This window comes from Dama dama, chromosome 29 (genome assembly GCF_033118175.1).
Source record: "Dama dama isolate Ldn47 chromosome 29, ASM3311817v1, whole genome shotgun sequence".
Classification (NCBI taxonomy): domain Eukaryota; kingdom Metazoa; phylum Chordata; class Mammalia; order Artiodactyla; family Cervidae; genus Dama; species Dama dama.
Window position 1 is genome coordinate 51973888 of NC_083709.1, and position 12807 is coordinate 51986694.

General features: G+C 41.9%; 1 protein-coding gene across 1 annotated transcript in view; it reads left to right on the forward strand.

The window, feature by feature from the left end:
* The first annotated feature begins 9301 nt into the window (after positions 1-9301).
* Positions 9302-12807, forward strand: part of PGM5 (phosphoglucomutase 5) — a 194802-nt gene continuing 191296 nt past the window's right edge. The window contains exon 1 of the mRNA XM_061132188.1: positions 9302-9635. Within this exon, the coding sequence (XP_060988171.1) occupies positions 9375-9635 (261 nt within the window). The 5' untranslated portion in view covers positions 9302-9374. The remainder of the gene's footprint in view (positions 9636-12807) is intronic.

Consider the following 12807-nt stretch of genomic DNA (forward strand, 5'->3'; position numbering starts at 1 on the left):
CAGAGGATGAGATGGCTGTATGGCATCACCGACTTGATGGGCATGAGTTTGGGTAGACTCTGGGAGTTGGTGATGGATAGGGAAGCCTGGCGTGCTGTGGTTCATGGGGTCGCAAAGAGTCGGACACGACTGAGCAACTGAACTGACTGAAACAAGGACAGTACTGGAAAACTTCATTGCCCTTTTGTATTTTTTGAATTTTGAACCTTATGAATGGACAACTTACATACAGTATTAAAATTAAAATGTCCCTAAATAACTTACCAGGAATTTGATTAATATAAAGTAATGCCATCTAAATGGTGACTGTCTCTTATTCAGTGCAGGTTACTGATGAGTGCTTCATAGAGCTGGCCTCATTGAACCCTCACAAGTGTTGTGTGGGGGAGGTGTTCTAGAGGGATTCATGACTGGGATATCAAAGTAGGGACTTTGGCAGCTATATTCTGTATGTGTAATAATTTAAAAATATGTTTGTCATAAAATACTTCAAACATACAGGAAAATATGCAGAAGTATTTTTCTATTATTATTTAAAGTGTTCTGAAAGGATGGTCATAGAACTTAGTATCCAAACTGGAATACTCTTGAGAGAGAAGGGGCTGCTGTTGCTAATTATGCTTGGATAACAGATGTAAACTCAACAGCCCCAGGCAAACTGAGTCATATGGTCACCTGGAAATCAAGCATTACCATAACTGTTGCAGTCCCTCTTTAGGCCTCTTCCTGGCTCATGTCTCCTTTGCCTCTCAAGGCAATCATGATCTTGATATAGATGTGCACACTGTTCACAGTTTGCTCATCCTACATATGTGTGCATAATAAACTGTACAGAGTATTCCTTTGTGTGTTTCCAAATGTTAGATAAATGGTATCTTATGTTGTCACTTTTTCCTTCTTTTTCTGAAAAATTAGAGGAACTGGGCCAAGGAATAATGATGTATTAGCTAAGGTTCTTCTGACTGAAGGCAGCAGAAACTAATTTTGGCTAGCTTAAACCAGGGAGGGATTTCATGAAGAATATTGGGACATCTTAAGTACCTCATGACTGGGAAAGAGCATTCAGGCCAAGTTCTGGGATCTAAGCAACAGGTAGATATAGATTCTCTTGCTCCCACACCTGTTATCAATATCAATATGGCCAGAGTGGCCCCCAATTTCTATATGTCTGGGTTCCAGTATTCAAGTTCCAGAGACAGTGAAGAGAATCCAGTTGCGCCAGCTATCCTTCCTAGTCAACATCCTGTATATGGTCAGGAATGCAGGATGATAGAGAAAGGAAATAACCACCGAGAACTTGTTCATGGAATTGGGGCTATTCCCAGAGGAGAAATTGTGAGCAAAGCAGGGCATCTAAAGAGATGACAACCATAGTGAGCAGAGAAAATTTGGAGATGAGAAGGAAATCTCTTATGTTTATGGCTTCTTCTGAAAAGGAATATAGGGAAAAACACTTGTCCATTTGGGGATTCCTTTTTGGCATTTCTGAGGGAAATTTAAATGGACTCCAAAATTTCTAGATTCTGAGAAAAATCGGTTGAGGAAAAAAAAAGTTCGAAGAAATGTTACAGTTGTCCTGTGAGAATTAAAGTTTAAAAGTCCATTACTTATTTGAAGAAATTCACTGACTTCAAGTTGAAAGCAGGAGCAGGAAATATTGCTGTGCAGAAGTCAAAGGTCAAGGTCAGCATTTCTGGGAACAAAGACATGAGCAGTGGAAGGGAAGCATCAGTGAGACTTTCCTGCATCTTCTGCTTTAAGTGTGTTCATGGCTCTGTTCACTGCCAACTGCATTATTCTTACAGATAAATATTAGTAAGTTTATAGGTTTAAGATACTTTTTACAAATCCTATGGTGTTCTAAGACATACCAGGTATTGGAAGCAAAATATGTCCTTAAATTGACTATTCTGACATTTGCTTCTCTGTAGTACTCTTGACCTTGCCTTCAAATATTACTTAAATTCTATTGGAAAAAACATTGATACTTTGTGGGGTTAAAAATTTCATTTAAAGAATAAGTGTCTTTGAATATTTGTGGAATTATCTTCCAATTTAAAAATTATTTTTATTTAGCACCATTTTGTGTTAATTTGTTCATTTCTTTTTAATGTTTTCTATTGTCTTGTATGTCTATCCAGTAGAGATCATTTTTACATAGTATTGGATTTTATGATCTCATTGCAATTTGTTGGTTAATTATAATAATAATACTTTTTATTATTAAACACCAAAATCCATACTTTTGGTATTATATCTTTAAACAGAAGACAATGAAAACTTTTCATACAGTCCTATCACAGAAAAATGATTCTCTGCTTATTATTATGGTCACTTAATATTTTTCAGAAACATGTAAGTACAAGTGCTATGAGAATTACAGAATACTGACATGAATTCTGGAATTGCTAAGAATTCTCAGAAAGCCTATCTCCTCATTCTTGAATCCCAATGATTAACATCTGTCAGAAGTTTGGACACAGTGAAAGGGAGTAACACCTTCTGTTGATACCTGGCAGGTCAATGATGGAAGTTTACTGTTGAGCTCTGAGCTGCTGTCATGAGCAGTGTCCCTGAGTCAGTCACACTTGTTGGGGGAATCTCAGATACATGAAGTGAATTGTTGACTACAAACCTCTGGGTTGACCTTGGCTCCTACTGAATTGGAAAAATCAATTCCATGAAAAATGACTGCTTGAATGAAAACTGACTACTTTCTGGCTTTGAAGGAAACACTAGAAACAGGGTGAAGAAAAATGCCAGAACAATGAAGATACCCTTGGGAAGTTGGGAACCATATTTTAGGCTATGAAACTCTAACCACTGACACCACTTTTGGGTTAAAACAGCATGTCCAGAAGACTCAAGGTTAAACTGCAATGATCATGGTCATGTACATTGTTTCTCTATTTGGTTGAGTTACTTTTCAAATATGTGTCCTTTGTAGATGTGCTCTGAGGGAATGAGAGAAAGGCTGAAAGAATCCCATGGAGAAAACTGATCTGTCAGGGCATATAGAATTATCAGGGTTAAGTGGGTGAGTAAAACCTGAGTTGAACCTGGGCTGAGCTAGAGGGACTTCAGTATGGCATCAAACTGACTGGTCCTGATAACAGTATTTCACTATCAGTCATGCAAACTCACCCATACTTCATGGCTGAGAAAAATTCATTCATAAGGTTTATATGGCAAGCCATGTTATTTAGCTCCATGAAATAGATATAAAATTGCTTTTTAAAGATGACTACATAGGAATATTAAAATATTTATTCAGAGATTAGCCATATATGGGAGGGAGGGGGTCCCTTTCTAAAACCCAAACATAAAAACCACCAAAGGAACATTTGATACAGGCTGCGACTGCAAACGACTATTGCAATATAATTTAAGTGAAACTTGCAGTATACATTTTCTTTTTAATAAAGATCTAAATTGTGTTCCTTTTTGAAGCCTTTAAAAACAACATTCATCTGCTGAAAAGTATTGAGATTCCTCTAGAAAAGTAAGCTTTTTTTTTTTTGCGTTTTATAGAATTAAGAACTTTGATAAGATTCTTTCTAAAGTTTTAAATAATCTGTTACTGTAATCATTGTCATTCCTAGATATTAATGAGGGACACATGGAAATGGTATCTTTATTCTTGGCAGATCAGAGGCCTATTATTTTTAGGTAAAACTGAATTAAAATGAAAACTTTTGCTTTCCAAAAACTACCATTTTTGCAAGTTAGTTAACATTAAGTGTTTTTCAAAGTTGAGGCCAGGCCATGCAGCAGTCAAGAGACCACATCTGCATTGGTTGAGCCAATCACCTTCTTGTGCTGGTTTCAGGAGATTTATAAACAGCATTTCAGTGTTCGTAAGCATCCTGTGGTTACCTCCAAAAACAAACTCCAGAGGAGCTGGAGTTCCATGTGCAAGGCTAATGGGCTCTTTTTGCACAGTTACTTATGAAGTTTTTAAGGGTCAATAAGAATAATTTTCATCCTTAACCCTAGTTTCCTGATTTGCATGTGATCTCATACAGATACTGTCCTATAAAGGTTATTCAGACATAGTATATTGTTGCCTCAAAGACAATACTATCTGACACAAAGATTAAAAAATTATTATAGTAATAATAATTGTAGTAGTAGTTACTATAGTAATGATTATATCAGTGATAATTACTTTATTGATAGTAATATTAATATAATATTTACAATAATTATATCAAGCACTTATTAAACCCTTATATTCTAGGCCCTGTGCTAAGCAATTTTTACATACTAGCTTTTTGAGTATGGTCATAAACCCTAGAAGGTAGGTAGTATTGTGTCCATTTTACAGATTCAGAAACTGAGCTTTGGAGAGAGTAAACAGCTTGTCCATGGTCACGTGGGTGGTCGCTGATGAAGGTGGGAAACAGAGTTTTGAAGCCCAAATGTGCACAAACATTTATAAGATACACATGTGACATGTGCCTTTCCATCACTTGAACATTCACTTAGTGGCCTTATACTGAAGGAAGTACAGAAGCAGTAAGTTCTGTTGGAATTAGTATGTGTTATTTCATATGTTGGGGGACAGAAGGCTTAGTGGAAGGTAGTACTTTAGGAGAAATGTGTAACTAACTTTCCCCACTCACCAGATGTTTGGGTACATTTAAAAGGGAACTAGCGCTTCCTTGGAGGACTGCCTCATGACATTTTCCACCTGCTTTTTCTGCCTCTAGTCCTGTACTTTTGGCATTTCTTCTGCTATTGGAGTCAGTGAGTCTACTGCATGTTTTTAGCATGCCCTGTGTGCACAGAAGCAGACTCAGTAGGAATATAGAACTACCAAGGGCCAGATATGTGTGCCTGCTTTTCCTGTCAGCCAGGAGATTAGGGGTAGGGCAGAAAATAAAATTATATGTAAATGTATATATATAAATATATATGTACATAAAATTCATTTTAAGTGTCAAAACCATTCAAGGATTTTTTTTTAACTGGGAAATTTTACTTGCTCCTGTTTGCATATTCTGAGAAGTTCCTAAATGGAAGCCTGATAGGAATTAATCTTTTAATGCCTCATAAGTAAAAAAGCAAATCATAGAATGATATGGCTGGAAGGGACCCCAGAGAGCGAAAGAGTTTCGTGGAATATTGATGACCTTGATCTCTTAATAGATGATTTGGAAATAGGCCCCAAGGTCAAATAAAATTTAGAAATGCTGGGTTAAAGTTAAACAGGTTTTTTTCCTATGGAACTTCATGGAGTCTTTCATATGCTAATATGCTTTGTGAATCTACAATAGGGTGGAGAAAGTCTGAAATGTTTCAAGACTGATTTTACCCAAATTCCCTTTTGGGAAAGGCTGATGTAGCTGAGCCGCTAGTATAGTCTCTACAGGAAGATGGCAACTGACACCTTTTTGAGAACAAGGAAATCCCAAGGGGAAGGAAGGATATACCAGTCGCCTCTGTTTCAGGCCAAGAATTCTCAGTGAGAGGACGTTACCTAGAGACTCAGAGGAGGCTGGAAGGCACCTGCAGGCCCACAGGACGCAGTTCATTGTGACACATGCTGTAGAGAAATTGTAAATTCAGCACAAAGGGGTGACCAGCCCCTTAGAGTCAGGACCAAGTATTTATCCCTGACCTAGCCCACTGAGGACACAGGAAAGGGGAGGAGATTGTCACCAGCTGCAGCCGCAAAGTCTGAGTCTGAGTCCCTTTCCCCAAGCAAACTGGTGGTGTGGGTTTAGGTTTACAGGAAACTCCAAGAATGGGATACAGCATGCGGGAGTTTTAGAAGTTACTTCACTGTGAAATGCTTCTTTGTGCAGCATTTGGGAGGCACTCATGTTCTGAGGAAAACCCTTTGGGAAACACTGATCTAATCTGACCTCATTTTACCGGTGAGCAACTATGGGCAGGCATTTCTTACCTGTGAGGTCCTCTCAGATTCCTTTCTCCATCAGTGACACATTTATTGGAATTAACTTGATGAAAATTGGGGGCAACTTTGAAGAGATTTCTTTAGTTCAAAAGCCCTTTTTTCTATGTTTCAAGGACAAATATTCTATATACCTTGAGTTTCCATTGTCAGAAACTACAGAGTAATTCAGCCAAACTTTATCTAATATCACCTTTGCTCAAAGATGTTTAAGTACAGTGCTGGTCTATAAAGATATAAACTGTAGTTCTTACTATATAGGACATTAATCATAATGACAAATACACTGCTGGTAATAATATGAATATCTAACATTTGTTGAATGCCTTCCTACTTGTCAGGCACTGTACTAATATTTCCATCCTCCCAGCAATTTATGAGGTTGAGATTATGATAATCCCTATTTCATAGTAATGATTCTTAGGTTAGGAGAAGATAAGGAATTATTCCAAGCCACATATAGTTGGAGGAGAGAAAACCTCTTGCAAGATGTAGCAGCACATGGAACATTCCTTATGAATGATACCAAGCGCTATATGAATTCAGAGAAAAGAAAATTTTTGAAAGACTTGATCAGTGGAATTTTCAATTGTGTGGTGGACAATTATGGTTCGTTTGCCCATCTCTCCTCCTTTTGGGGACCAGCAACCCCCTGCCTTTAGAGGAATTTTTTCCCCTTTCACTGTGGGGTTCCTGCTATGTGGTTGGGTGCATTGCATCAAACTGAACCAGTCAGAGTCTCTGGTCTTTGGGGATTAGACAAGGGAAGAGGCTTTCCTTTAGTCTGGTAAAGCTCAAAAATCCTGTCTGAGATGCACCTGACTTGTCCTCAGCCCTGGGGAACGAGCTGGGCTGTGTCAGGAGAGAATGATGGTGATGTCAAAAGAGAGGCATGCCTTGGAAGTGGAGAGATGGAGTCCCGGAGACCTTCTGGTTATCTCTGAAGCTTGGGGGTGGAGTAGCCAAGTCCCCAAGTCTGAAGATTGTCTTTTCTGGGACTGAGCACTTAATGACTTTCTCTTCCTCTGGGAATGATGCTGTGCTTCCCTGCAAAATGAAGTGTTATTAGGTAGTGATTAAAAGAATCCCACACTGTAGTAGAAGGATTGACTTTAAAGTCAGGAACTTTAATTTACAGGGGAATGGACTTTTGGGTGCCTAAGGGTAGGGTGGACACAAAACAACAACAATAATCACACACACAAACACAAAAAATCTTTGCTGTCAATAGGATTCAGTTAATGACTTCACACTTCAAAGATATTAATAAAAAGGGGAGGGGCCATATAAGAATTTGGACTGAATGTAGGCCATCTCCTCCACTTCCTTCAACCTCACAGAAAGCCTTCGTTCTTATCTATAAAATGGGAATGATATGAATGCCACTACTACTTATTTTAGATGTTTTGAGTCTCTAAAGACTTATGTAAAGCCTTTGTCAACTGCAAAACAGCACATAAGTGTGAACAGTTATTCAGTCATTTTCAGTTCAGTTGAGTTCAGTCACTCAGTCGTGTCCAATTCTTTGCGACCCCATGAACCGCAGCACGCCAGGCCTACCTGTCCGTCACAAACTCCCAGAGTCCACCCAAACCCATGTCCATCGAGTTGATGATGCCATCCAACCATCTCATCCTCTGCCATCCCCTTCTTCTCCTGCCCTCAATCTTTCCCAGCATCAGGGTCTTTTCCAATGAGTCAGCTCTTCACATCAGGTGGCCAAAGTATTGGAGTTTCAGCTTCAGCACCAGTCCTTCCAATGAACATCCAGGACTGATCTCCTTTAGGATGGACTGGTTGGATCTCCTTGCAGTCCAAGGGACTCTCAAAGAGTCTTCTCCAACACCACAGTTCAAAAGTATCAGTTCTTCGGCACAGTCATTTTACTGTGATCAAATACTTTATAATCCTGCAGCAAATTGAGCTTAGTCCCAGGAAATGGATGATATTTAGAGAAGAATAAGAAGCAGGAGATTTTAGTGACTTTATTGGGTGCAAAAATGCTTTGAGAGTGAAAAGAGATAGAAACAAAAATAAGAACTGTTTCTTGGAACTTGCCTGGTGGTCCAGCAATTAAGACACTGTGCTTCCGCTGCAGGGGGCACAAATTTGATCCCTGGTCTGGGGAGATGCTGCATGGCCAAAAAGTTAAAAAAAAAAGAATTGTGTCTTCTGTTTTGGGGCTTTATAAAGCTTTTTGCCTGTTTTTTCTTCACTCATTTTCTATAGGGAATTTCTTGAATTGGGATATTTTGGTGGGCTTAGAAGTCCCCCTTCTTTGAGCCCCCTTCCCACCAGGATGCCAGAATGCCTGTGAAAGGAACAAGCCCAGTTCCTGGTACCCAGTCCTTGTTTAGTTTGGGTTTGTTCATTCATCCCTGATAGGACTTTACAAAGGGCTTTACCCTCCTCCCAGTGAAAGCAATGGATCCTGGTGAGAGCTGGGCAGTGTGGACAAGTACAGTGTGGGACAGCCTGTTGCTAAGCAGGAGCAGGGGCTAGGGAGGGTGAGAGGGTGAGAAAAAGGAAACAGGCATCTGTGCGTCAGTGTTGCTGCTGTTGCAACCACCACAACAAACAAGCAAAAAATTTTTTTTCCTTCCTGAAAACTGTGCTGCCTTCAGACAGCCTGGGGAAAAGTGTGGATAGCTGGGTGGGTCCTGCTGGATTGAAGGGCCTGACAGTATGTGATTCTCCGCAACAAATGGTAGTGGTGGGGGGTGTGTGTACACACACAGACACATTCGAAGCGCCCAGCCTCCAATTTCAGCGCTGGCAGAAGATAACAATTCTCAGCTCGCCTTTCCAGGGTTATTTTTGGCTAGGGCTGTTCTCTGATGGCAAAAGGTTTCAGCCCCCTCCCAACTCCACCCCTGCCCTTGTTCAAAAGAGAAACTGGTGCTTGTGAACCGCTCATTCCCTGGGAGGCCGGGAGGCGGGACTGCCAGGTGGAGGGCAGAGGGGCTGCGGGTGCAGGAGAGGACCCCCGATCCTGCTCAAACTCTCCCCAGCCCGCCGCTGTTTTCTAAAGGAGGGTGTGCGGGAGAGACGCGATCACCCGGAGAAGGCTCAGGTTAGAAGGCTCAAGGCGTGCCGGGAGGCGTCCTAGTCACTGAGGGTAGTTGGCACTGGGAAGGGACTTTTGGGACACCCCAAAAGTGAGTCCAGCAGAAAGAAGCAGGTTCGGGCACATCGAGCGCTCCGGCCAGAGAGGAAGTTGGGCGGGAGCAAACTTTCTTGGAAGGTAGAGGCCAAACTCTGCCGGGGCAGCTAGGGGCCGCGCGCAGAGGGAGGAGCGGTCTGCGCGGCGGGAGGGCGCCGGGCGCGGACCGGCCGCGGAGCGGGCCGCGGCGCGAGGCGGAGCTCGGGCGCGCCGCCAGGCTGGTGGGGGCCGCGTAGGGCTGCAGATTCCCTCCGGCTCCGAGAGCCGCGGCAGGACCGGCCAGGAGGCGCCATGGAGGGGAGTCCCATCCCGGTGCTGACGGTGCCCACGGCACCCTACGAGGACCAGCGGCCGGCCGGAGGCGGGGGGCTGCGGCGGCCCACCGGGCTCTTTGAGGGCCAGCGCAACTACCTGCCTAACTTCATCCAGAGCGTGCTGTCGTCCATCGACCTGCGCGACCGCCAGGGCTGCACCATGGTGGTGGGCAGCGACGGCAGGTACTTCAGCAGGACGGCCACGGAAATCGTGGTGCAGATGGCTGCGGCCAACGGGGTGAGTGACCCGCTGTCCGTGGAGTCCACCACCCCCTCCTCCAGCCAGCCCCGACCCTCATCCTGCTCCTCGGCTCGGCTGCTCTCCCAGGCCCTCTACCCTTGCCCCACCACTCTCTCCCTCAACGTCCCCAGTGCACGGGGACGCCTGGGCTACGTTGTGTTAGCCACTCTGAAAGGCCTTAAGAGCTCCGAGCCTTTCTTTGAGCCCCGCCGGGCATCCCGATGGATGCCACATCGCCCTCACCTCTCCCTGGACTCTGACCATGTCCTGCACCTGCTCGCTGTTCTTTTCAACTTTCTCTTCCTCGGCCCTTTAAAAATGTTTGCTCTGATTGCTTTCACTACCCTCCAGCTACCAATATAGTTCTACCCCCGCCGCTCGTGTATTCTGTTTGCAGTCTTCCACTCTAAGTCTTGGCTCTGCCAAATTTAACAGTAGTGTTGGCTCAGCACACACACACACACACACACACACACACACACACACACACACACACACACAGTTTATCTCTGACATATTTGGCAAGCGGGAAGGTTTTTGATATCATTGGTTTGTGGAGTTATTTCATAATTGATTTGACTAGGAAAGGGATGGGGGCGGGGGTCAATTTGAAACTATACAGACTGGGATCTCAGTTCCCCAGAGGAAAATCTAAATGGTCGGAAATGAGATTTGCCATGCTTTTCTTAAAGCTATTCCCAATTTCTCTCTTAGATGCCCTTTGACAGTTGACAACATTTCAGGCCCCTTTTCCCTTGCAGTTTTCATTCTGTCTCTTTTCCCACGACCTGTGTAGTCTCCTTTTGCTATCTGAATTCTCAGACCTTGAGTTTTTTTCCTTCTCCCCTCTTTCTTCCTGTCCTACAATTTGATGCACCTTTTGGCATATCCTCATACCCTGATTTCCTCCTTTCCAAAGCCAGCAGCATCTCAAGGGGAATACCTAACTTCAAGGGTCCCTGAATTCTGTGGGAAACATGGTCTAAATGAGGAATTTCAGCCTTTTTAATACAGTCAGATCCACACACACAGAACTTTTCTTTAAGGGAGACCTCTGCAGAGGTTTAAATAAATGAGTATAAATAAATATGAACATTTAAAAAAGTGAAACTAAACAATTACCTGGCATTTGAATTTCTTCCCACCTCCTTTCCAACTCGTTTTTAATTTTCTCATGTCTTGCTTTAAAAAAACAGCATTAAGGTTGTTCATTCTTTACATTTATCTGCTATAATTCCCACTTCTTAGTGTTTCCGGGATAGGGAAAGAGGATTTTTTTTTTTTTTAAAATAACCAAAAGGCAGTTGGTAAAAACAGGGCCTGGTTTGGGTGGAAGTGGGGGTGAGGGGACTGGGAGCCCGTTGGATTGTGGAGTTGTGATCTCTAACCCCAGCAGATGATGCTGCTGAAGATACAAGACTTGTATTTCTCTCTGGCTCCTCACTTGGGATTGATGAAAGTTGGCTTGAATCAGACAGTTGGAGAGAAGTTGACAAATAGACTTTACTCTTGTCTGACAAAGCTGTTCCCATGGAATGATGGAGAATAATGAGCCTTGGAAGAGCTGTGGCAGCTTTCATACTCCTTCCTGGGCCAGTTTTTCTAAGGAGAGAAACATAGCCTGTCCAGTATTTATTATGGGTCTGGATGTTTTTGAAGCTACAGTTGGTGATTTGCATGGGCAAATTATTATTATGCTTTATTATTTATTGGCAAACTTTGCCCTATGGACTCTTCAGTCTTTCAGTCTCTTACTTCAGTGCATCTTCTCTGATAAATACACATTAACTTTAAGAGTGGAGTTTATTTTAGGAGATAGTTAGCATATGTTAATATATGCCTAAAATAGAGTCAGATTTAATCTAGCAGTTATGAAGGAAAGAATGACAAACTGAAGTCCACACAGAAGCACCATCTCTTAAATAATCTGAAAGTATTACTTCAAGGATGAATGGGCATGGGGGAAAGGGATGATTGACTTTATCAAGATTTCAAACAACCAGTTTTTTCCAATCTTTTCCTCATTTTGTTCACCTTCTTTGGAGCTTTTGATAAAGCAAAGTGGAGAATCAGAAGTCTGACTTCAGGAGAAAGGTTGTTTAAAGGGACCACTGTAAGCAAAATTGGTCTTGCATGATTGCAAATTGATGGTGATACACTTACCTCCTGACTTGACTTGCTGACTGTACTCAGGAATAGGGAACTTAGATTCCAGATCCTTTAGCCATTTTTGATGTCCCATTGGATATTCATAAACTACTTAGAAAAATAGTAGAATGTAGAATTTATTCTCTTTGAACTGACTTGAATCTGACCAGGTGGGCTGCATTCTCTCTCTCTGGAAAATCTTGATTTTAATAGAAAAAGTTAATTTTACAAAGCACATTTTCTATAAAAAATGATAGTTGCTCTTTGATTATATAGTTGCTGGATGAAAACAGAAGTTTTTAGAATTTCTGAAATGATAAAATACACTTGTTGTTGTTCAGCTGCTAAGTCATGTCTGGCTCTTTGCAACCCCACGAACTGCAACATGCCAGGCTCCCCTGTCTCTCACTGTCTCCCAGAATTTGCTCAGATTCATGTTCATCGAGTCAGTGATGCCATCCAGCCATCTCATCCTCTGCCACTCCCTTCTCCTTTTGCCTTCAATCTTTTGAAGGTAAAACTACACTGTTAATGTTTTAATATCTTATAGAGTTTGAAATAGATTGGACAAATAACTGTACAATTTGAGATTTAAAGAATTTTTGTAATAAAGCTATGAAACTTATAAGCTTTCAGCAAAGTGGAGAGAATAGATTATGACATCCATATACCCCTGTCCTGGATTGTTCACATTTTTCTATATTTGGTTCATCTTTTTGAGGGGCTAAAGTATATTTTAAAAAATGAAATTTTACCCACAAGTTCTTCAGTATGAATCTCTAAAAAAGAACAACATTTTACTTGATAGTTATAATATCGTTAGGGCTTCCCTTGTGGCTCAGCTGGTAAAGAATCCGACTGCAGTGCAGGAGACCTGGGTTCAATCCCTGGGTTGGGAAGATCCCCTGGAGAAGGGAAAGGCTACCCACTCCAGTATTTTGGCCTGGAGAATTCCATAGACTGTATAGTCCATGGGATTGCAAAGAGTCAGACATGACTGAGTAACTTTTACTTCACTACA